General features: G+C 47.8%; 1 protein-coding gene across 8 annotated transcripts in view; it reads right to left on the bottom strand.

Annotated features, from left to right (window-relative positions):
* Positions 1 to 279: 279 nt before the first annotated feature.
* TXNDC16 (thioredoxin domain containing 16) overlaps positions 280 to 24,225 on the bottom strand; it is a 65,428-nt gene continuing 41,482 nt past the window's right edge. For all 8 annotated transcript variants that reach the window (XM_053276689.1, XM_053276715.1, XM_053276723.1 and 5 more), the window contains 7 exons: positions 21,088 to 21,256; positions 16,139 to 16,263; positions 13,234 to 13,318; positions 11,680 to 11,818; positions 8,128 to 8,288; positions 7,276 to 7,469; positions 280 to 2,547 (listed from right to left, as the gene is read on the bottom strand). In XM_053276689.1, the coding sequence (XP_053132664.1) occupies positions 2,255 to 2,547; positions 7,276 to 7,469; positions 8,128 to 8,288; positions 11,680 to 11,818; positions 13,234 to 13,318; positions 16,139 to 16,263; positions 21,088 to 21,256 (1,166 nt within the window). In that variant the 3' untranslated portion in view covers positions 280 to 2,254. The remainder of the gene's footprint in view (positions 2,548 to 7,275; positions 7,470 to 8,127; positions 8,289 to 11,679; positions 11,819 to 13,233; positions 13,319 to 16,138; positions 16,264 to 21,087; positions 21,257 to 24,225) is intronic.

The following is a 24,225-nucleotide window of genomic DNA, read 5'->3' as shown; positions in this document are numbered from 1 at the left end:
TCTATGTTACTGCTTGCAGCTAGGAAGCAAACAGCATTTCTGAATTACAAGCTAACAAGACATTCTCCAACATTTTGGCAACAATATCCAGACCTTTTTGCTAACTGAAGTTCCTACTTTAAATTTCATCTCATATAAGGCACAGCTGCCACTACACTTAAGGCAGAACAGGAAGGGGGTTTTGTTGGTTATTGGTAAAAATAATAATGTACACCACTCTGAGCTCCTCGGAGGAAGAGTAGGATATAAAGGGGAAAAATAACAATAAAACAAAATAAAAATTGTTCTCATTTTTTACTTTATTTTGTGTGGGGGTGGTGAGGAGGGAGGAGGTCACAGGAAAAGATTAAGGGTAGAAAAATTGTGGTCTTATGTTCTTTTCTTTTTGTATATCATTTTTGTTATGGGAAAAACATTCAATTAACTATTACTTATACACACACCTATAATATGAAACTGTTTGGGCCGCCATGACTGACCTGCATGAAACTCCCAGACAAAACCCCACCCCCACTTTTTCTTTCTTTCCTTCCTTCTTTCTTTTTTTTTTGCGGGCAAGTTCCATACCTTGCCTAGACTACCAAAAAAAATCCCAAATCCTGGAAAAAATTATTAATGTCTTGGAAAATCTAGAAAATTCTCCCACTGAGATACCTGGGGAATGATATTTCATAAAGCTAGAAAAAGACTAGGGTCACAGAGAGAAAAGACATTCATATGCTTGCAAACTGTAAAAAGTGTGTGTGTGTGTGTGTGTGTGTACACTCACAAATACCTATATAAAAACAAATTATATCAAAGTACAATAAGATAGAATTTAAATTAAATTAAAAAGCAATAATCTTGATGGAAACAGCAAAACTAAAACAGCAAAACAAAACAGCAACAGTTCATAAGAAGAGCCCAGCTGGATCAGGCCCAAGGCCCATCTCAACCTGTTTCCAACAGTGGCCCACCAGATGCCTCTGAGAAGGCCACAGGCAGGAGTTGAGGGCATGCCCTCTCTCCTGCTGTTACTCCCCCGCAACTGGTATTGAGGGGCATCTTGCCTCTGAGGCTGGAAGTGGCCGATATCCACCAGACTAGTAGCCATTGATAGACCTGCCCTCCATGAATTTATCTAAGCCCCTCTAAAAGCCATCCAGGCTGTTGGCTGTCACCACATCTTGTGGCAGAGAATTCCAGAGGTTGATTATACATTGTGTGAAAAAGTACTTCCTTTAGTCGGTCCTAAATTTCTTGGCAATCAGTTTCATGGGATAACCGCTGGTTCTAATGTTATGCGAGCAAGAGAGAGAGAAAGAGAGAGAGATAAATGTCTCTCTATCAACCTTCTCCACACCATGCATGATTTCATAGATCTCTATTATGTCTATCATGTTCCTGAAAACCTCCTCCCATCTTCCCTTTAAATGAGACTTATGGTTCTCCAAGTACAGTAAGAATGAACAACTTCTAACTATGGGTCCCAAGGGCCTTTGAGGTCTTTCTTCCTGTCACGCAAGCATTGCATAGGACAGGGGTTCCCAACCTGGGGTACTCCAGAAGTTGCTGAACTACAACTCCCACATGCCAGGCCACAGTAAATTGTAGTCGGGGATGATGGGAGTTGTAGTTCAGCAATCTCTGGAGCACCACAGGTTGGGAACCCCCGGCGTAGGACAAGTGATCAGAAGTCCCTCTTTCCCTCTCCCTCTGCCACTACTGCCAAAGATGGTTTAAGGGAAGGGGAGACTGGGGAAGCTGGAGGGGTCAGGAAAGGGGCAGGCAACTTCTGAAGCTGGATGGCTCAGAAAATAAGCTGAGCTACTTCCAGCTTTTTGGAAAGGAGCTTGCTTATTTTTACCGTCATTTGACACGAAGCAGAGGTAAGTTGCTTGCCACTAGCTGGGAGGCAGCCTGGTGAGACAGTGGCCAAAGGCCACTGTGGCAGGGGGTGATGGGAGTTGTAGTCCAACAACACCTGGGGAGCCAAGGTTGAGAAGCCCTGTCTTAGGGTATAGCCTCCAGTGAATTAAAGCAAGCCACTCCTTTCTTATCCATTTGGTCTCACAATCTTGGTAGCTTTAGAGCCCCTTCCAGTCTCTCAAAGCATGTCTATGAAATGGGAGTCTCTGCCTTTTGCCCAAAATTAACTCCACATATACAGTCTCCGCTAGTGGGCAGGCAGAGGGGAGCTTCCATCTCGCTCCCTTGGGGTGCCGCCTGCCTCCTGCTTCCAGAAGCATCCTCAACTCAGCTGCAAACAGGAGCCTCATAACTCCGCGTGACGCTTGGCTTGCTTCTCCCTCGCTGCCAGGCGTGGGACCGTCCCTCGCAAGTCACCCCCCGTGGGTTGCTTTTTTTCCTGTTCCGCCACAAAAGAGCTTCCCGCGGGTTCCTCTCTCATCGCTGTTGCCTTCTTTCCCCCAAGGACCTCCATCTCCTCCTGGTGGGCGCTCACACTCTCCTGACTGTAAATGGTAAATTCGGGTAAGGTGGGCTCCATCAGGCTTAGGAAGTCATAGGCAGGAAGGTGGGGCTTCCAGTCTTCGACAGACAAGGTTGCTGGGGGAGAAAAAGAAAACACTGATGTTGGCAAAGTTGTTCCAGTGGGGCAAGGCTAGACATAAGAACATAAGAACAGCCCTGCTGGATCAGGCCCAAGAATGCCCATCTAATCCAGCATCCCGTTTTGCACAGTAGCCCACTAGATACCGCTGGAAGCCACAGGCAGGAGTTGAGGGCATGCCCTCTCTCCTGCTGTTGCTCCCCTGCAACTGGGACTCAGAGGCATCCTGCCTTTGAGGCTGGAGGTGGCCCACAGCCCTCCGACTAGTAGCCATTGATAGACCTCTCCTCCATGAAGTCATCCAAACCCCTGGCAGGTTCCTGCCTGCAACCTTGGATAAGCCGCTGCTAATCTGTGTAGACAATACTGAGCTAGACGGATCAATGGGCTGATTTGGTATAACACAGCAAAGTTGATGCATACGAGGAGATATCTATCTATCTATCTATATATATATATATATAACCAATATCAAACAAATTAGATCCAAAATATACAATTCAATGAATCTTTAATATATCAGGCACTAAAGATACAAGATCCCATATAAATAATTATAAGCAAACTGAATTGAAAATGTGTCTTGGCATGATCTCAAAGTGCATTTGTGTTGGGGATTTCTACATTTTGTGCTCATGACAAGACACATTTTTGATTCAGTTTGCATATAGTCAGTCAGTCAGTCTTTATTGTTACGGTCACCGGCCAGAACAAAAAATCAGCAAATCAAATTAAGAAAATTAGTTAAAATACAATGTATCAATATCAATAAAATGGATATTATTAATTAAAACAATAAAATTCCCTTATTAATCGTCTGCCAACGAGTATTAAATGGCAGCAGCACAGTATCTAGCAACTCTTCTTATAGTTTTTATATGGGATCTTGACTCTTTAGTGCCTGTTATATTAAAGATGCATTGAATTGTACATGTTGGATCTAATTTATTTGCTACTGACTTGGTAAAAGGCAGCTTTCCATGTTCCTAAGAATATAAGAAGAGTCTTGCGGGATCACGCCAAGTACCATCCAGTGCAGCAACCGGCTTCCCAGGTGCTTCTGATGTCATGACCTACTTGATCCAAGGTTGTGCACAATGCTGCCCCTTGTGGCAGCCTGCTGCACTGCAGCAGGGTTTTTATTCTCTCGGCAGGTGATCTTCACTATTTCTCAAGCAGGGGGCACTTTGGCAAAAAACCTTCAGTGTGATCATGCCATTCCCACTTTGCTGGCCTCTTCTCAGTGCTGGGAGGGCCCTCTAAGAGAGACAGCCCTCTCCTACCTTTCCCGGCACTCCGTGCATGCCTTCCAGGATGGCGCAGGGCTCAAGAAGGCTCCGTTTCCCTTAAAGGAAATCCCCGGTACTGGGGAAAGTACACCCCTGCGTGGTGGGAACAGTCGCTTCTGCCTGGTGTCTGGTGCAATCTGCCTGGATTGCGCAGCGTGTATTCTGCTTTGGCTGAAGTTTCATACAGGCCCCCCCCCCAAAGTTTCATACAGTGCCAGAGAGCCGCACTTAGGGTTGATGGGGGCCACTACTGGGTTTGGACAGGGCCAGTTGCTCTCCCCCTGCTCAATCAAGAAAATTCCCACCTTTAAAAGGTGCCTCTTTGCTCAGAATGGCAAGGAAGAACGGCTACTTGGCTTGCTCTCTGGGGTGTTCCTGGCTGTCTGGCTCCTGACTGTTGCCCTAGCTTGACCCCTGGCCTGCTCCTGGCTCTCCCAGTCCAAGCTTTGGACTGGCTCCCATTAGTGCTTCTGACATCTGGGAAGCCTACAATGGGGAAGGCAAGGAGGCAGCAACAACTGGGGCTCAGTGGCCATTTTGAAACTCTCACAGGTCTCACAGGAACATCTCACAGGATGCAACATATGCCAGTCCAGGACAGAGAAGGGGGAAGAGTCTGCAGAACACGCTTTGAGGGCTGGAGCTGGGAGGAATGCCGGAGGGCAATGTGATGATGACATCATTCCCCTAAAATGTTCTCCTTCCCTCCTACTTAATCAGGAGTGGAATTCAGCGCTCCATTTCCTACAAACCCTAAACAAACGATATGTGAGAGCGACAGCAGCCATATGGCATTCACAGGGTGCAGAAAAACTTCAACCAAACTGTTTCCCCACATGGAGAGACCGAGGGTGAAGTGCTGCCCCCCTCTGGTGGCAAAATCATGCTGAATTCTTTAAGTCAGGGGCTCTCAAATGTGCGTCCCAAGATCTTGTTGAATTACCACTCTCCTCATCCCCAGCCATACTGGAGATGATGCCTGTAGCCCAACAACCTATGGAGACCCACATTTGAGATCCCTGTCTTAAGTTCTTTCCCTTCATCTTTTTGCTTCAAAGCCAACCCAGCTCAATTCTAGCTTGAAAGGCCTTCCACCAGTACCATAGAACTATTTGGTGAAAGTAAAAAAGATGCTTACATGAGGTGCATGAGGAGAGCTGGTAATATTCTAAGGCACAGTAGAAAACTCGTAAATGCTTTAGCCGCTGGTTTCTGGACAAATCCCAGAGGGACAGCCACATTAGCAAAATCAACAAAGCATCCTTCTGACACCTTAAAGATAATGAGGTTTATCATGGCAGACGCTCTGGGAGTCCACCAGAATCCACAGATCTTTCCTTCTTGAGCCAAAGGTTCTTTCATGAAAGGTTTGGCTCAAGTTTTGGAGGTCTTGAGGAAGCCAAAGAGGGGATGAAACCACTTTTGTAGGTTGCAAAACATTTTGCCATAGTTGCCTGTTCTGCGGGGGCAACAGTGATCTTCCCAAAGGTAGCTGCTATTTCCACCCCCACCCCAAGAAATCCAAGAATGATGCTATGACATGATGTAGCAACATTATGAGCAGCTTCTACAAGGAAAAATGGCAGCTGCCAGTAGGAGCCCCTATTCTCCCCCCCCCCAAATCCCCTTGGAATGACACTTCGTCATGATATGACATTGGCCTAGGACAGGGCTACTGCGGCCTCTCTGATTGTTTTTGGACTACAGCTCCCAGCATCCCCAGCCACAGTGGCCTATTTATTTATTTATTTGACATATTTTTATACCGCCCAAAACTTACATCTATGGGCGGTTTACAACAAAGTAAAAACAGAAAAAGTAAAACATTGGTTAAAACAAAAAGTTAAAACATTACAACAATTTAAAATAATATTTTAAAACAGTATTAAAACTATTAAAACAATATTTAATAAAAGGCCTGGGTGAACAGATGCGTCTTTAAAAACTTTTTAAAAGCTGTCGGAGATGGGGAGGCTCTTATTTCAGTAGGGAGCGCATTCCAAAGCCCTCCCTCCTGTCAGGGATGATGGGAGTTGTAGGCCAACACCTGCAGGAGGCTTGAAGTTGAGTAGCCCTGCTCTAGGATTCCTTGCAGGGGGGCAGGGAATGGGCAATGGTCACCAGGCAACTGCTGGAAGGAGCACCAATGTTGCTATTGCAGGTAAGAGTGCCAATTCACCCCTGTTCACACACACCCCACCCTCAAAGTGCCAAAAATGCCCTCCCAATTTCTCAAAGCACCAGAAGACTCTGCTGTTTATTGAGAGTCACTCAACAGGAGACTAGCAGACAGAAGAGTCAGTCTGAACTGATAATCTCTAGGTCCCCAAAAGAGTGAAAGGGAAGGGGGGACAATGAAGATGGGAACTAGAGAGCTGGCATGCTACAACCAGCTAATTCTGTGGATGCGCCCCCCCCCAGTCCCCACCCAACAAAAGAAAGATCTGTGCATAGGCCTCCTAGGGACCATTTCATTGGGACCATTTCATTGGGGAGAGTTTCCCATGTATTTTCAAAGGCAGAATCATGCTGGAGCATTTAACTGGATCTTATTAAGTAATCGTCGCTTATAAAAGATGCAGATAATACACTGTTGCTTTTAAAATTTCACCAAGCAGAGCCCATTGTTTCCAAGACTATCTTTGAAGCCTTAGGGGCTAGAATTCTGATTTTTGTTGAGAGAGAAAGAGAGAGAGCTGAGATTCTGTGGCCAACACCAGCTTTTCCACTTCCACAGTACAAACATGGGATATACACAGCAAGCTTACGTAACGCTTTGGATTACGTTTTTCATCAGGGAGTCATCAGTTTCAGAAGTGATATGACACACAAGCTGGTAAGAGTGAGATTTCTCTCCTTGTGACTCCTTGTAATTGTTATGACCAGCAAAGTCTCCTTTCAGCTGTGGAGATGGAGTTGCAAGTTCCCAGCATAACTTCACTTTTCAAGTACACATTTGGGACGCCAAGTTCTCAGTAACATGGGGGCAGGGGAGGCACATACGCTGGGGGAATGACTGGATATAGAAAGCAGCATAGACACAAACAGAGCATCCTGCTAAATGCAGCCTGCAGAAACCCGTATTTTTAAAATATATATTTATACCCCACCCCGGTACACTACTGCTTAGGGAGGCTCACAACATTAATAAAATAGATACAATATAAAGTACAATAAAATTAAACCGGTTAAAAGACCAAGCTAAAACCACATTTAAAATTGCTAGGTTAAAAAAAAACCACCATCCAAATTAAAAGTTATTAATAAAAAGCTAAAAACTAAGAACTAAAAAACTTTTTTAAAAAAAGTTTCAAGCTGTAGCACTTTCTGTCCTCGTCCAGCTCAACTGCAGCCTCAGGGTGCAATAAGAAACAGTAGGGAGAGAATGAGAGACCACATGCCTCAGCTTCAACGGACACATCACTGCCTACTCACTGCTTGGAACTTCGAGGCCGGATTTCAGATTCTTGATCCAAGCTCGGAGGTTTGCTTCAGTAATGGGTTGATCTGAAGGAAACACAAACACTTGGCCCTCGAAATGCCGGCTGACCCAGACGAGAAGAGGCAAAGGAGGAAGAGGACTTCCGAAATAGGCCTTCAGGATTCCTCTGCCTACAGGAGTATTTTTGCTGCATGAAAAGAACAAGTAGATAAATTAGCATCTGGTGAATGAAAAACAATCAAGGGTTCTAATCTAAACACATTCCTAAACAGAGCTCCCTGTTCCTGTCCAAAAGCAATAATGTAAGCCAGGGATTCTCAGCCTTGGGTCCTCAGACATTGTTGGACTACAACTCCCATCGTCCCCAAAGTCATTGTAGCTGGGGGTGATGGGAGTTGTAGTCCAGCAAAACCTCAGGGCCCATGGTTGAGCACTCCTGCTGTCAGCTGTTTTCACCTCCAAGCACTTTGTTCTGGTTTGCACTGCAGCAGCTCACTAAATAATTAAGGCCGGACGCAATGTTTGTATTCAGCTCTATAAAGATTTTGTTCTTATTGCCCTCTAGCTACTTGGATTTGGTTTTAAAAAATGTGATTTCACACATGGTAGTAAAATCCAAAAAGCTTTCATACATAAAACACATATTTCTCATACATAAACACTTCACTGTGGAAAGACATTAAACCTTACTTGCTTAATGTGTTGTACAGAACATTCAACTTTGCTAATGTAATATTAATATCAAGCTATCCACTTCCAGTCTGAACAAGCCAAGTGAAAGGAATGACCCGTCCTGGGAGTCACTGGCCACAAGAGAAGCCAGGCTGGGTGTTTGGTGTGCTTACAGGTTCAGCCAGCAGGCAATGAAGGTTTCATGGTGCTCGTCTTTGGCCAAAAGCCGCATTTCTCCTTCGTCCCTTTTGCTCAGAGCCCCATTGCTGAACAAAACAAGCAACGGTTTCTCCAGCTGCAAATATCCAGGTAGATTTCCCACTGTGATTTCCGGCTGTAACAGGAGAAAAACAAAAAAGACCACTATGGTTTTGGAATAGGGAACTGTAGGGAATTAAAGTCTTTGTCTCAGAGCAAGCTCACGTGAAGGAAAGAAATGCTGGATCATCCCTGCTGAGCTGCCTGGCTAGGCTTCTCCTAAAACTATCCTGTATTATTGGTAGGTTCAAAATGCCATGACTCCTTTTGTCTACAGAAACTCTCTCGGCTTCAGGTGAGATAACCCAGGAAAAACTCTCTTAATTTGGCTCTTGGACAAGTACAAAAAACATCCATGTGCAAGCCTACCCATGGTGAGAAAACTGATAGCTGCTGAATGTCTGAGGATGTGTTTGCACCAGAGAAATCCCCCTCCCCCACTTTTTCCTGAGTTAAAAACCAACTCAGAAAGGCTTGTAAAAAGAAAAGAACAAAAAACAACCAGTTTTGTTCAATTACTACAGACTGCTTCCATCTGAGGCTTTCTCTCAGCTTTTAGATACATTAAGAATACTTAGTAGGATTACAAAAATACAGGTGAAACTCGGAAAATTAGAATATCGTGCAAAAGTCCATTAATTTCAGTAATGCAAATTAAAAGGTGAAACTGATATATGAGACAGATGCATTACATGCAAAGCGAGATAAGTCAAGCCTTAATTTGTTATAATTGTGATGATCATGGCGTACAGCTCATGAAAACCCCAAATCCACAATCTCAGAAAATTAGAATATTACATGGAACCAAGAAGACAAGGATTGAAGAATAGAACAATATCAGACCTCTGAAAAGTATAAGCATGCATATGTATTCAGTACTTGGTTTGGGCCCCTTTTGCAGCAATTACTGCCTCAATGCGGCGTGGCATGGATACTATCAGCCTGTGGCACTGATGAGGTGTTATGGAAGACCAGGATGCTTCATTAGCGGCCTTCAGCAATTCTGCATTGTTTGGTCTCATGTCTCTCATCCTTCTCTTGGCAATGCCCCATAGATTCTCTATGGGGTCAGGTCAGGCGAGTTTGCTGGCCAATCAAGCACAGTACACTGTATACTTTTCAGAGGTCCGATATTGTTCTATTCTACTATCCTTGTCTTCTTGGTTCCATGTAATATTCTAATTTTCTGAGATTGTGGATTTGGGGTTTTCATGAGCTGTACGCCATGATCATCACAATTATAACAAATTAAGGCTTGACTTATCTCGCTTTGCATGTAATGCATCTGTCTCATATATCAGTTTCACCTTTTAGTTTGCATTACTGAAATTAATGGACTTTTGCACGATATTCTAATTTTCCGAGTTTCACCTGTAGGTTGTCTTAATGCATGCTTAAATGTTTACAGAGGCTTTTGCAATGCCCTAGGTGTACTGAGCATAGGCTAGTGTTTCCTATTTCAATTACATTGCAGGTAAACTATAATAGAACACTATCCAGAATATGCAGAGCACACACACACAAAGCAATATAACATCCCTAACACCCAGTCTGACTAACCAAACTGTTCTCTATGCTAAACTTCCCGAAGCCATGAGCCTTGGCTCCTTGCCTGGAACTCACCAAATTCCTGATGAGAATTCAAGCTTCCTGCCCTCCTGTCTTTCAAGGATATGCAGAGTTATTCTCCTGCAGCCAACCTCCATGGCCACATGTCCTCCTGTGCACCTCCAGCCTAGCTTCTTCTAACAAAGAACTCCCTTCTTTCTGACAACAGCTCTCTAGGTCCCACCCACCTGGTGTGCTGATTGGCTGAGCCCTGGAGTTCACCTTGTCTTGACACTAGTCGAGATAAAGGTTCACTTCAAGTTAACTCCTTAGAGGCGGGGGAGGCTGATCACTACAGGGCTGTAGTTCAGTGGCAGAGCATCTTCTTTGCACGCAGACAGTCCTAGGTTCAGTCCCTGGCAGCATCTCCAAGTAGGGCTAGGAAAAACTCCTGCCTGAAACCTTGGAGAGCTGCTGCCAGTCAGTGTAGACAGTCCTGAGCTGGATGGACCAACTGGCCATGGAATGCATTGAATTTCGGAATAGCCAATGGCCATTTGAAAATCCCATGCATTCCTATGGCCATTGGGGAGAAATCAAGGCATTTCAGTGGGCACTACATGTCATGGCTCCTGGACTGTGGAATGCGCTCCCTGCAGAAATCTGTAATCTGAACTCTTTATTGGTTTTTAAGAGAGCCTTAAGACTATCTGTTTGGCCTGGCCTTCCAGGGTTTTTAAATTGTTATAAAGCATTTTAAATGTACCTGTTATTCAGGGTTTTAAACTGTTTAATTGTTTAATTGTTTAATGGTATTTCATATCTTTAATTGTGGATTGATTTTAACTGTCTTTGTTTTGTTTGTAAACCGCCCTGAGCCAGCTTTGGAAGTGTGGTATAAAAATGGAATAAAAATAAAATAAAATAAAATAAAATAAAATAAAATAAAATAAATAAATAAATAAATAAATTTTAGAATGAGTCTGTAGCTCTGTGGCGGCACCTCTGCTTTGCATGCAGAAGGTTCCAGGTTCAATCCCTGGCAGTATCTCCAGGTAGATCTGGGAGAGTGGCTGCCAGTCAGTGTTTACAGTACTGAGCTGGATGGACCAAGGGTCTGACTCAGTAGTGATGTGCCCAGACTGGTCTGGAGGCCATTCTACAGGCCTCCGGACCGTTCCGGACATGGGCGATTCAGGTTCAGGTGGATTGGGGTGGGGGGTTCCTTTAAGGGCGGGGGAGGGTTTACTTACCCCTCCCGCCGCTTTCCCCCCTCCGGCGCATGTATTTTCTCTAGTAATCGGGGTGGCAGGATACGTCCCTGCCGCCCTTCCCCTGCTTGGCTGCAAAAGGTATCCTGCCGCCCCGATTACTAAAGAAAATAGGTGCGCCGGAGGGGGGAAAGCGGCGGGAGGGGTAAGTAAACCCTCCCCTCGCCCTTAAAGGAACCTCCCACCCCAGTGCCGGACCGCAGCTCTGCAGTTCCGTGCACACCCCTATGACTCAGTATGTGGCAACTTCCTATGTTCAAAGGACTGTATACAAAAATACCTCCTTCACTTTTAGTGCACCAAAGAGACCTTTTACCAGTGCAGGTTATTTTCCTTGCTGCAATGAAGGGAGAAGCCAGACCTGTGCTCAACTTCTCCTTGCCACTCAGCCACTGACCGGCTCATGTGCTCTTTTCATTGCTGTACATCCGAGATTCCAAACCTGCTGGGGTCCCCAGATGTTGTCAAATTACAACTCCCATCACCCCCAGGCACAATGGCTGAAGGACGATGGGAGTTGTAGTTCAACAATATCTGGAGACCCAAAGCTGGGTAACCTGAAGTATATGAACAACACATGCTCAGGCAGAAAAGAACGTGATTGACCACCCAGGCTTCCTTTAGACAGCAGGAAGAAATTATGCTCACAAAAATTTCCAGTGACGCACGGCGGATGACTTCAACGATGTCCTGCACGCTCCACTTTGAGAGGTGGGCACTCCGCCTCCTCTGACTTTCAGGCCTAGCTAGCAACAGTGCTGGGAGAGGCACGTTATATTTACGGGCACTGGAAAAAACAGAGAGAAACAGACTTCAAAAACCCAGGCATTTGGGCACACCCCACAGCCAATTTCAATTTTACAGCGGTGGGATTTGATCCAGGGAGACTTCATGGCCTGAGCGGCGAAGTAAAAGTGAAGTGGGAATTACACCAGCGGAACTCTGGGAGTCCTTTCCCAACAGCAGCAGCAGGGACCAGGACTGAAGGTGATTTGGGATAGGACTGCAACATAGGGGAAGAGGATCAAACCCTCTGTGACCATTCTCTGACTTATAGTTACCATTTTGCTCACCCAAGCCATTTAAATTTTGGTTTTCAGATCCGATACGATTTTTAACTAATTTTAAAATAAGTTTTTAAGCTGTTCTGTACTGTATTTTGTATTTTCTTTTCTCCCCCCCCCCGTCTGTTATGATTTAATGTGTTGTGTGTTCTTCTTGTATGTTTTAACCCTCTTGTGAGCCACCCAGAGAACAATTTGTTATGGGGCAGCTAACAAATAAAGTTTATTCATTATTATTATTATTGCCACCCTCCAAGTGCTATTCAACACTGAGAGGAAAACTTACAGCAGGGGCTTTCAGTCTTGGGTCCCCAAATGTTGTTGGACTACAGCTCCCATCAAGCAGTGGCCAAAGGCCAATGTGGCTGGGGATGATGGGAGTTGTAGTCCAACAACATCTAGGGTCCCAAGGTTGAGAACCCCTGCCATAGGGGAATCACGTGGCATCTCTTAAGTTTTCCACTCCTCCGCTATTAGCAGCTTTCGCGGTGGCGGTGGAGAAAGTGTTACCCCCTCCCTCAACCGTGCGATGGACCAGATCCAACCCTCCCTCCCACCGCCCACGATTGCTTTTTGAAGGAAAAAGAGAGAGAGATGCTAGGCGCTCCATATCATGTCCAGTTTGGCCCTGACAAATGGTGCTTCGTTCCCTCAGTCCTCCTTCAGGCACAGAAGGGGGGTATTATAATTAATCATATTCCTGAATTGTGTTTTTTAAAAAGTTGTTCTCAAAGCAGTTTGTAGAGCAAGATGAACGAGAAGATGGTTCCTTGTCCCAAAGGGGCTTGCAGGCAGCAGGAGGGCGACCCCAGCAAATGCCTGTGGAAAGGACCCTGTGAAGGGCTGCACAGCTGTTAAAATCCCCCTGACAAAGAGAAAGGAGCCCTCGCTTCGAAAGGCGCCTCTTTGCCCACTGAGCAGGGACCAGACGTGTGCAGCAGCATGACCCCTCTGGCTTGTCGGGGCGACAGGACAGTCTTGCCTGCCTGGGGAACTCCAGGCCACAGGGGCCCATCCCAAGCGAGACCAACCATCCTCCGGGTCTGGGTTTGGGCGCAGCCACCGCGCAGCAGCCCGCTGCCCTCCCAAGCTAGACCAACCACGACCGACAACGCCACGTTCACAGCAACCAACACACAGGGCTGCAGCATCGTCTTCACTGTAGATCCCCGTCTTCGCCTCTCCGCTTAGGACACTTCCGGCTTCAGCAAAAGCGTCTCTCTCTGCCAAAACACAAACACACAAACCAAGCCATCAACACGCCGCGGAAGTGGAGGTTTTCCTCTCCCGGCAAACAGGGTGGCTTAGAAATGGAAAGATTTGCACAGACTAGGGTCTGTGACTACGAGGGGAGACTTAGGCTGGCATCCTGCCTAGAGTGCTGCGGTTACTGCCAGCGGCGGCTGGTCCTAATGAGCCGGGGTGACACCAGCGAGGCACAGCTGCCTCTGGTTCATAGGAACATAGGCTAGGGAGGTGCACGGAACTGGCGGGGGACAGTTCAACGACGGGGCTGAATGCTGCTTTAAGGGCGGGGGAGGGTGCACTTACGGGAGGCCCACCCACCCCCCTCGCCACATTTCCCCCACCAGTGCTCAATTATCTAAAAGTCCATTGAGGCGGCAGCATATCTCCCTGCCACCCCATTAGCTACATTGTCCAGATGTACCCGAAAGCAGCGGGCGCACCTGCGCGTTGACGTGCATGGGGGCGCTCATGCAACATGCGTGCTGCCACTTCCGGGTACATCCGGGCAATGTAGCAAATAGGGCTGCAGGGAGGTATGCTGCCACCCCAATGGACTTTTAGATAATCGAGCGCTGGCGGGGGAAACACAGTGGGGTGTGTGTAAGTGCAACTCTCCCCCACCCTTAAAGCCACACACACACACACACACACACACACACACACACAGAGCCGTCAAACTGGCAGAACCACCCGCCAGTCGAACCACCGTATGAACCATCAAGGGCCTCCGAACCAGTTCCATGCACATCCCTAACGCAGGAAGCTGCCTTATACCGAGTCAGACCATTGGTCCATCTAGCTCAGTATTATCTATACAGACTGGCAGCAGCTTCACCATGGTTGTAGGCAGGTTATTTTCTCAGCTCTATCTTGGAGATGCCAGGGAGGGAACTGGGAACCTCCTGCATGCAAGCAGGCAGGCGCTCCTCCCAGAGCAGCCCCATCCCCTCAGGGGAACATCTTACCATGCTCACACATGTAGTCTCCCATTCAAATGCAAACCAGGATGGATCCTGCTTAGCTGTGCCTCACTCTCCCATCCTGCCCCAGCAAGGCTATTGTGCTTAGCTGGCACTCCAGACTAGTGCTGTGTTAGTGCAAACCAGTTTGTGCTTGTGCAACAAGGTGTGCAACTGGTGGCACACCTCAGGTGTTGCACAGTGAACTTTTGCGCAATAGCACAAGAGTGAAATTCCAAAAATCCCCGTGATTTAGTGCAGCTATGCAAATGTCTTGCACTAGCACAACTTTACTCGTTGATTGCACAAGAGCAGCGTTAGGATGTTGGTGTTAGAGCTGATCGACCCATTACGCAGTTGCTGGCAATAGAGAAAGTTCTGGATTGCACGCCTGTAGACTGTGGGCTGGGAGCCATGTTTTGTAATGCCCCTTGTTTGTGTTTAAACCAACAAGCAAACCCTTTCTAATCCAACAGTAAGAATTAGCACAGTTCCCCCCTGATATACTACTTTACCAAATGCAGGGAGCTATCTGCATGGAGGAACATTCAAAAGTATGGCCCCCACACTCTGCACGGCAATCTAAAGTCCAGAATCCTGTCACCTCCTTCGGCATAAAGCACACAACAGCTCCAAATGACTTGGCTTTTGCCTTTAAAAGTTCGAAACAAAATGACTTCCAATTTCTTTTAAGTCTGAGCATAATGTTCCCGTTCTGCCAGGATTCACATTCCTCACTTAATCCACCCCTTGACATGATCTCTGCAATTCTGGACTGTGGCTGCATCTGCGCAATGAGGTTTCTGCAAGACAGTCTTCCCCTCTCCCAATGATCATGGTTTAGAGATTAGGGAGAAATTGCCCCTTGTACAATCACTCCGAATTGCCCCATATCAGTTTCTAACCTGGCAAAATGGTGAGAAGTCTTTATATACTTATTCCCTCTCTCTTGGTTGTTTAGGATCATAAGAACAGATAGAGAGGAGAGCTGGTCTTGTGGTAGCAAGCATGACTTGTCCCCTTAGCTAAGCAGGGTCCACCGTGGGTGCATTTGAATGGAAGACCAGAAGTGTGAGCACTGGAAGATATTCCCCTCAGGGGATGGAGCCGCTCTGGGAAGAGCAGAAGGTTCCAAGTTTCTTCCCTGGTATCATCTACAAGAGAGGGCTGAGAGAGATTCCTGCTTGAAACTTTGGAGAAGCCGCTGTCAGTCTGTGAAGACAATACTGAGCTAGATAGACCAATGGTCTGACCCAGTATATGGCAGCTTCCTATGTTCCTAACAGCCCTGCTGGATCAGGCCATACCATTTCATACAGTAGCCCACCAGATGCCGTTGGGAAGCCCACAGGCGAGAGATGAAGGTGTGTCCACTTTCCTGCTGTTGCACCCCTGCAACTGGTATTTAGAGGCATCTTGCCTCTGAGGCAGGAGGTGGCCTATAGCCCTCAGACTAGTAGCCATTGATAGACCTGTTCTCCATGTATTGGTCTAAATCCCACTTAAAGCCATCCAAGCTAGTGGCCAACAGCATATTTCATGGCTGAGAATTCCATAGATTAATCATGTGTGGTGTGACAAAGTGCTTCTTTTTGCTAGTCCTAAATTCCTTGGCAACGGAGCAGTGGTAGCGATGAAATGTATATACTGCTTTTCAACACAAGTTCCCCAAGTAAATAAATAAAATGGGGGCCTGTCCCCAAAGGGCTCACAATCTAAAAAAGAAACATAAGACATACACCAGCAACAGCCACTGGAGGGATGCTGTGCTGGGGATGGATAGGGCCAGTTGTTCTCCCCCTGTTAGATATAAAGAGAACCAAGGCAAGAGCTTACCTTCCCTCATGCTGGAGTCAAAGATTCCCAGAACGGAGACATGGTGTGATGGGGAGGCTTTGCCACTGAAATATTCTTCCACTTCTTCAGGTGTCGTCAGTCTCAGCGGGCAGGAGGCCTTGCTTCTGAAACGGCAAATTGAAAGCAGCCTGTAAGGTGGCGGGGGTGGGGGTGTCCTTTCCCTCTTCGCTCTGCTGCCCTCTGCAGATGTCTGGATGGGCTCAACTCCCTTTCTCTCCCACGATTCTTCCGAGTTTTGCAGGCTCCTCACCTCACTCCCTTCTCTGGTCCTGCAGACCAACACTCTCTGCTTTGCTTCTCCAGTTCTGCTGGGCTTTGTCTGTCTCCCTCCCGCGCTCCTTCAACCCATCCAAATGTGTCTTCTTTTCCCAAACTTGTTCCAGTCTGTCTCCTCTCTCCCTAGCCTTCCTTTTCTCTCCCTGTGTGGGTCCACCCAGATCTGTCCCTGTCCCTCTTCCTCTTCCCTTCTCCCACGCCTCAGAATGGAACACACATGTACAGAGTCCTTATAACATGCCCATCACATAGAAGAGGTTAAGTATTAGCACCTAGACACGTGTTCCATCTTGTGTGTTCTATGTAACGTGGGAATGCCCCACCTATCTGTGCCTCACTCTGTATTCAATAAAATATATTTCTGTCCGCCTGTATTTCTGACTTTCTGAGAAGACTGTTTACTTTATAACCTTAGCCTAAAAGATTATATTATAGATAGATAGATAGATAGATAGATAGATAGATAGATAGATAGATAGATAGATAGATAGAGATACACACACACACACACACACATATATATTACTGCTCGGGGAAGCATACAACATTAATAAAATAGATACAATATAGAACAAGATGCAATATAGAATAAAAATTAATATGGTTAAAAAGTTAAAAGACCAGGCTAAAACCAGAAATAAAATAACAAGTTTCAAAAATTAAAATTAAAAGTTATCATTGAAAAAACCTACCAGACAAATGCAGAGGACAAGAGCTTAAAAAGCCAGGACCCTAAAGGGCACAACAGCGTCCTCTTGTAACACCTCCTGCACTGATTTCTGACTGGCTCTTATCTGTTGCTTCTATATCTTTTCTCTGCTAAAAAGCATGCTCTGATTGCCGTTTTTTGACTCTTTCCTTTTGATTTCTGCACATTTTATCTGCTACAAGGCATGCTTTGATTTCCTGTTTTGCATAGTTTTAGGGCATTGTACCCTGCTTTGTACAGCCACAGCCAGTGTGCTTGCTACCTGACACATACTGGCACTTCCCATTGCAAATCCATACAGTGTGGATGTCACCTAAATATATCTGAATGTTGTGCTACTATCAGTTACGATTGCTGGGTTCATACCTCTGCTTTAGACAATAATACTAGAACTGAGCAGAGCCATACTGCTTTATCTAGTAACAGAGGGGGCTGCCGCCTTATCCCAAGTCAGACCATTGATCTAGCACAGTACACTGACTGGCAACAACTCTCCCAAGTGACAAGCAGTAGTCTCTCTCCCAGCCCTACCTAGAGATGCTGCCAAGGAGTGAACCTGGATTCTTCTGCATGCAAGCAAGCAAGCGCTCTTCCAATGAGCTGTGGCCCCATCCCTTAATGGGAATCTCTTACAGCGCTCAAACATGTAGTCTCCCATCCAAATACAAACCAGGGTGGACCCTGCTTACCAAAGGGGGCAATTCATGCTCACTGCCACAAGACCAGCTCTCCTCCCCTGAGATTTCCAGCTCTCTTCCCCTTGTTTGCCTGCGTGCGAATGGATGACTGTAAGGAGACATTAAGTGCTACTCAAGGACAGCTAAGCCAGGCTATCTAAATGCCAGTGGCATTTAGAACGAGAACGAGCCCTTTCTCAGGATCGCATGAGCAGGCTTGCTGCCGGACGGCAGGGAAGGTTGCAGAAGCTTGCTTTCCCTGCAGACGATCCTCTGGCAGGTCTGGGTGCATGGATCGAGCAAGCAGACGTCCCGCTGCGGTCCTGGCCCCCGGAAATCCCACAATGCACCACCCAAGTGCCTGGTGCGTTGTGGGGCTCCCCTCAGAGATGGACGGAGGAGAGCTGGTCTTGTGGTAGCCAGCATGACTTGTCCCCTTAGCTAAGCAGGGTCCACCCTGGGTACATTTGAATGGGAGACTAGAAGTGTGAGCACTGGAAGAGATTCCCATTAGGATGGAGACACTCTGGATAGAGCAGAAGGTTCCAAGTTCCTTCCCTGGCCACATTTCCAAGATAGGGCTGAGAGAGATTCTTGCCTGCAACCTTGGAGAAGCCGCTGCCAGTCTGTGAAGACAATACTGAGCTAGATGGACCAAGGGTCTGACTCAGTATATGGCAGCTTCCTATGTTCCTAAGTAAACAGGGTTAGGTTTGCTCCCTTAACCTGGTTTAAGGGCCCAGCTTCTTAGCCGGGTTTGCTATTGAGATGCCGCTGGGAGCCACACGGCTCCTGGCATCCCCACGGGCAGCCCAGCCTGGGCTTAGCTGCTTGTGAGAACAGCCTCAAGAGGTTTACTTACAGCAGGGCTGGCCAAGCTGGGAGATGGGACTCTCCAGACTCTCGAAAGCCTCCCCAGAGTCCATACAGTTCCGCCATGATAAAAAGAGAGGACCAGACCCACGGCGAATGTGGAAGACACCGGAAGAGTTGTCCAACTGAACGAAGCATGGACCCCTGCCCTGGTCTTAAGGGAAGGGGCCTCCTGTTCTAAGAGCACCAGGGCAGGGACTCCTAGGCTTGTAGAGATCTGCCCCCAGTCCAGCGGGCCATGTGCTGGTAACCTCTGACCACAAACAGAGGTGACTTGTGATAAAACAGTATGAAGTGATCACGGGCGCGGCCTGTGAACAGCGGCAGATATCCTAACACTACTCTTGTGCCAGGATATGGTGCAATCGTGAGGCTGCTGCACTAGCTAGTTACAAGCCAGCTGGTTTCCTCTCTGAAGGTTACTACTCATCGAGGGAGCAGCAGATGTGTACCTGTCAGAAGCCTCACCTCCTATCCTAAGACCAGCCACGGTATCAACCGGAGTAGAGCATCTGCTTTGCATGCAGAAGGTCTCAGGTTCAATGCCTGGCAGCTTCTCCAGGAGGGCTGGGAAAGACTCCTGCCTGGAACCTCGGAGAGATGCTGCCAGTCAGTGTAGACAAGACTGAGATAGACGGACCAAGGGTCTGACTTGAAAGAAGGCAGCTTCCTGTGTGTTCCTATGTACCCTAAGCGTTGACCGAATTCCTGCCAGTGAGTGTAGGCAATTCTGAGCTAGATGGACCAAGTATAAGGCAGCTTCCAATGCCACCGAGGCCACAATTCTGAGGATGAAGAGGCGAGAGCTCAGTGGCAGAACGTCATCTGCTCAACATGTAGAACATAAGAACAGCCCTGCCAGATCAGGCCCAAGAAAGCCCATCTAGTCCAGCATCCTGTTTCACACAGTGGACCAACAGATGCCTCTGGGAAGCCCTAAGGCAAGAGGTATGTGCATGCCCCCTCTCCTGCTGTTACTCCCCTGCAACTGGTACTAGAGGCATCGTGCCTCTGAGGCTGGAGGTAGTCCACAGCCACCAGACTAGTAGCCATTGATAGACCTGTCCTCCATGAATTTGCCCAAGCCCCTTTTAAAGCTATCCAAGCTGGTGGCCATCACCACATCCCATGGCAAGGAATTCCATCTATATAGTTAATTCTCTTGGGACATACGTGCCCAGGATTTGGCGGCGGAACTCTCGCGATACGCTGCGAGAATTTCGAAGTGAGGACTGAGGAGGAGCGGAGGAAGAAAGTGCGGCCGGCCGGCAGGTGAAGGAGGGGGGAGAGAAAGGTGGTGGCGGGGGGAGAGAAAGGCAGCAGCGGGCGGCGGGGGAAGAGAAAGGCGGCAGCGGGTAGCAGGCGGGGGAAAGAAAGACGGCGGCGAGTGGCGGGCAGCGGGCAGGGGAGAGAAAGGCGGCAGTGAGTGGCGGGCAGTGGGAGAGAAAGGTGGCGGCGGGCAGCGGGCAGAGGAGATAAAGGCGGCGGGCGGGGGGAGAGAAAGGCGGCAGGCGGCGGGTGGGGGGAGAGAAAGGAGGCAGGCGGCGGGCAGCAGGCGGGGGGAGAGAAAGGCGATAGCGGGCGGATGCGAAGGAGAAAAAACGGCAGCAGCGGGGCCCTTCTTGGCTGCCAGCCACGGCTCTGTGTGGAGGGAGGAGCAGGAGGGGAGGAAGGCTGGAGAGCGTGGGCCGGAGGGAAGGGGAAGAGAGGAGAGACCAGGGCAGGAGGAAGAGGGGGGGGGAAACAGCCGGTCCCAAAGCGCCGCCGGGGTTGGCTAGTAGGTTAATTATGTGCTGTAGAAGGTCCCAAGTTCAATCCCTGGCAACATCTCCTAGTAGGGCTGGAAGAGAATCCTGCCTGAAACCTTGGAGAGCCAGTCAGTGTAGACAGTACTGAACTAGATGGCCCAATGGCCTGACTCAGTATAAGGTGGCTGCCTATGTAACCCTACGTGAATGAATGAGGATTCTGTAAAATCATATGAATCTGTAAGGTAAAGTGTGCTGTCAGGTCAATTTCGACTGCTGGGGCCCACAAAGCCCTGTGGTTTTCTTTAGTAGAATACAGGAGGGGTTGACCACGGCCTCCTCCCGCACAGTCTGAGATGATGCCTTTCAGCATCTTCCTATCTCGTTGCTGCCCGATAGAGGACCAGCAGGGATTTGAACCAGCAACCTTCTGCTTGTTAGTCAAGCATTTCCCCGCTGCGCCACTGAATATGTACTGCTTGTTAAAGCATGCTGTTGAATAAAACACATCCCTTGCCCCCGCCCCTCACAAGAGACCGAGACAAGACCTTTTGTGACATGGGGGACATGCAGCTGCATTCGTGCATTTTCCCACCTGTGGGGAGCAAGATTCCCAGATAACGTGGCCAGTGACAGAATACTTACAGTGCGATGAACCTCAGCAGCTCCTCAACCCCCCACATCCCCGCGTAGGCTGACCACCTCCCTCCTCTCCGATACATCCTGATGGCAGGGAACTGAGTGACGTTGTGCCGGGTGCAGAGCTGTGGCCAGTCCCAACAGTTGACTCTCCCAAGCGAAACCTCAGGAGTCCCTGCAGAAGGGAGAGGCAAGAAGGGATCACTGGAAATGCTCCCACACGTGCAATCTGACCGGCTCTGCAAAGTCCATGCTACACACTGTTAACTTTACTGTTAGAACGGAACACACGGTGTTCTCATACTCCACCATCTTCTGGTCGGGGCGGATGAAAGCTGCTCCTCCCTGGAAGAAGAGCCCACGGTCAAGGGGAGCCAGGGGACACTGAGACCCCCCGCCAGATCCCCACCCAAGAGGATATGTAGGAATGTGCCTTAGCCTTCCCTTGGACTTTGCCAAAAGGCTCTCATGGCAGCGCACTCTCTTTCTCTCGCTCGCTTTAAATATGATAGCAGTTGCAGCAGACACATCATATTATTCCTATTTTCGGACCAATACTCTGAGGTGACATATAAAGCAGCCACGTATTGTGTGGCTGCCATACAAACGCAACAACAAATCTGGGCTAAAGTTAGTGTGTTACAGTAGATGCACTGGATTAGATTTTTAGACAAATAGACTAAACTGTGCAGAGCATCTGTGCGCTAGTACTGGATTGCTCCCTCACCCCCTGCCACAGCCCCCCTCCCCTCACAGATCTCCCCATCCTCCCCTGAGCCTCATTCCTGCTCCTGCTCCTCCATCCCTTCACTCCATCCCACTCACCCCTCTTGGTTGCGGCTGCAGCGTTGCTGGCGCCTATTGGCCAAGCTGCAGCCCCCTATCCCCAGAGACCTGCCCATCCACCCCCGCCCCCTCCACACAAGAGCAGCAGCAGCAGCAGCAGCAGTTGATCTGGTCCTTCCTCACTGCTGCCACCACCATGGCCGTGTACACCACCTGGAGATACACATATCAGGTAGTATATAAATATGATGAATGAATGAATGAAATAAGATGCACGAACGCAGCTTATTTTAAAATAAGAACAGCCCTGCTGGATCAGGGCCAAGGCCCATCTAGGGCAGTATCCTGTTTCATGCAGCAGCCCACCAGATGTCTCTGAGAAGCCCACCTAGCAGGACTTGAAAGCAGGATAGCTCCTCTCCTGCTGTTGCTCCCCTGCTACTGGTATTCAGAGACATCCTGCCTCTAAACCTCGAGGCAGCCTATAGCCATTAAGAACAGGAGCCATTGATAGACCTGTTGGCCATTAATTTGCCTAAGCCAGGCCTGCTCAACTTCGGCCCTGCTGCAGATGTTGGCCTACAACTCCCATAATCCCTGGCTATTGGACACTGTGGTTGGGGATTATGGGAGTTGAAGTCCAAAAAACAGCTGGGGGGTCTAAGCTGAGCAGGCCTGGTCTATGCCCTTTTTAAAGTTGCCCAAGCTGGTGGCCATCACCACATCTCATGGTAGATAATTCCATTGATTAATTATGAACCGTGTAAAATAGCACTCACTTTTCTGAGTCCTAAATTTTCTGGCAATCCGTTCCATGTTGTGTGTGAGAGAGAAGAACTTCTCCCTCTCCATTCTCTCCACACCATGCATAATTTTATAAACCTCTGTCACGTCTCCCCTTAGTCGCCTCTTTTCCAAGCTAAAAAGCCCCAGATGCTGTAGCCTTACGTCACAAGAAAAGTGCTCCAGGGCCCTGACCATCTTGGTTGCCCTCTTCTGCGCCTTTTCCAATTCCATAATGTCCTTTCTGGGATAGAGTCTCAGCTGAGCTCTCTTTAATTGCTTGGCATTTCTCCCTTAAAAGCCTGAAGTTTAAAGCATACAGAGAAGCCCTTCTAGTCCAGATGCATCTTTAGATAACAAATCCAGGCAGAAGCCTGCAGGTGAAATAGCTGCCCAAGTACATTTCCAGCTAGCAGGGCTGAGTGTTTATGGTGGTGGTTCTGGGAATCCCGTCCTCTGCCATCACCGAGTGGAACTGGAGCTCTTTGTTTGGAGCGTCTTCTGCATACATGCTGTTAGTTTGACACAAGGCAGAAAACCAGCAAGTGGGCAATCCATCAAAGGAAAAGCAGCTGCCTACTTATGCCCTGCACGCGCACACAAACACACACACACACTATAGCAAACAGGTCTGTGGCTTTCATTGCCTGGAGGGGGTTGGGTGATCTCTCATTCACATATGATAGATGCAACTGGAATAGGGCTGTACCTGTGGGGAGGGGGCTGTAGAGGGTCTGAGTGACCTCCCCCCACCCCAGAATATATGGGTTTTCAGCTGCCCTTTATTTAAATATTAAAACAACTCAGGGGCTCTCAACCTTGAGTCCTCAGATGTTGGATTTGATTGATTGATTGATTGATTGATTAAGTGTCATTAAGTCGGTGTCGACTCTTAGCAACCACAGATAGATTATCTTCAGGATGATCTGTCTTCAGCTTGACCTTTAAGGTCTCTCAGTGGTGCATTCATTGCTGTCGTCATCGAGTCCATCCACCTTGCTGCTGGTCGTCCTCTTCTCTTTCCTTCCATTTTCCCCAGCATTATGGACTTCTCAAGGGAGCTGGGTCTTCGCATAATGTGTCCAAAGTATGCTAGTTTGAGCCTGGTCATTTGTGCCTCGAGTGGAAATTCTGGATTGATTTGTTTTAGGATCCATGTATTTGTTTTCCTGGCTGTCCATGGTATCCTCAAAAGTCTTCTCCAGCACTAAAGTTCAGAAGCATCAATACTTCTTCTATCTTGCTTCTTCAAAGTCCAGCTTTCGCATTCATAGAGTGTCACGGGGGAAACCATGGTCTGAACTATTCTAATCTTTGCAGGTGTAGACACATCACGGCATCTAAATATCCTTCCCAAGGCCTTCATTGCAACCCTCCCATCATGCCTTTGGCCACTGCAGGTGGAGATGATGAATGCATAGTTTTGCGGTGCTTAAAGGGAGGACATTTCCGTGTACTTTGGTGCAAAAGGAGCACTTATTTTTTATTTCAAAAATGTTTCTTGTTTTATTTAAACTGCTTAAAAATGAAATCATTTTTAATATGTTGGACTATGTTGTTTAGATTTTTTTCTCT

Source organism: Hemicordylus capensis, chromosome 1 (assembly GCF_027244095.1).
Source record: "Hemicordylus capensis ecotype Gifberg chromosome 1, rHemCap1.1.pri, whole genome shotgun sequence".
Taxonomy (NCBI): Eukaryota; Metazoa; Chordata; class Lepidosauria; order Squamata; family Cordylidae; genus Hemicordylus; species Hemicordylus capensis.
Note: the sequence above shows the minus strand (reverse complement) of the source record. Positions and strands in the feature narration are given on the sequence as shown.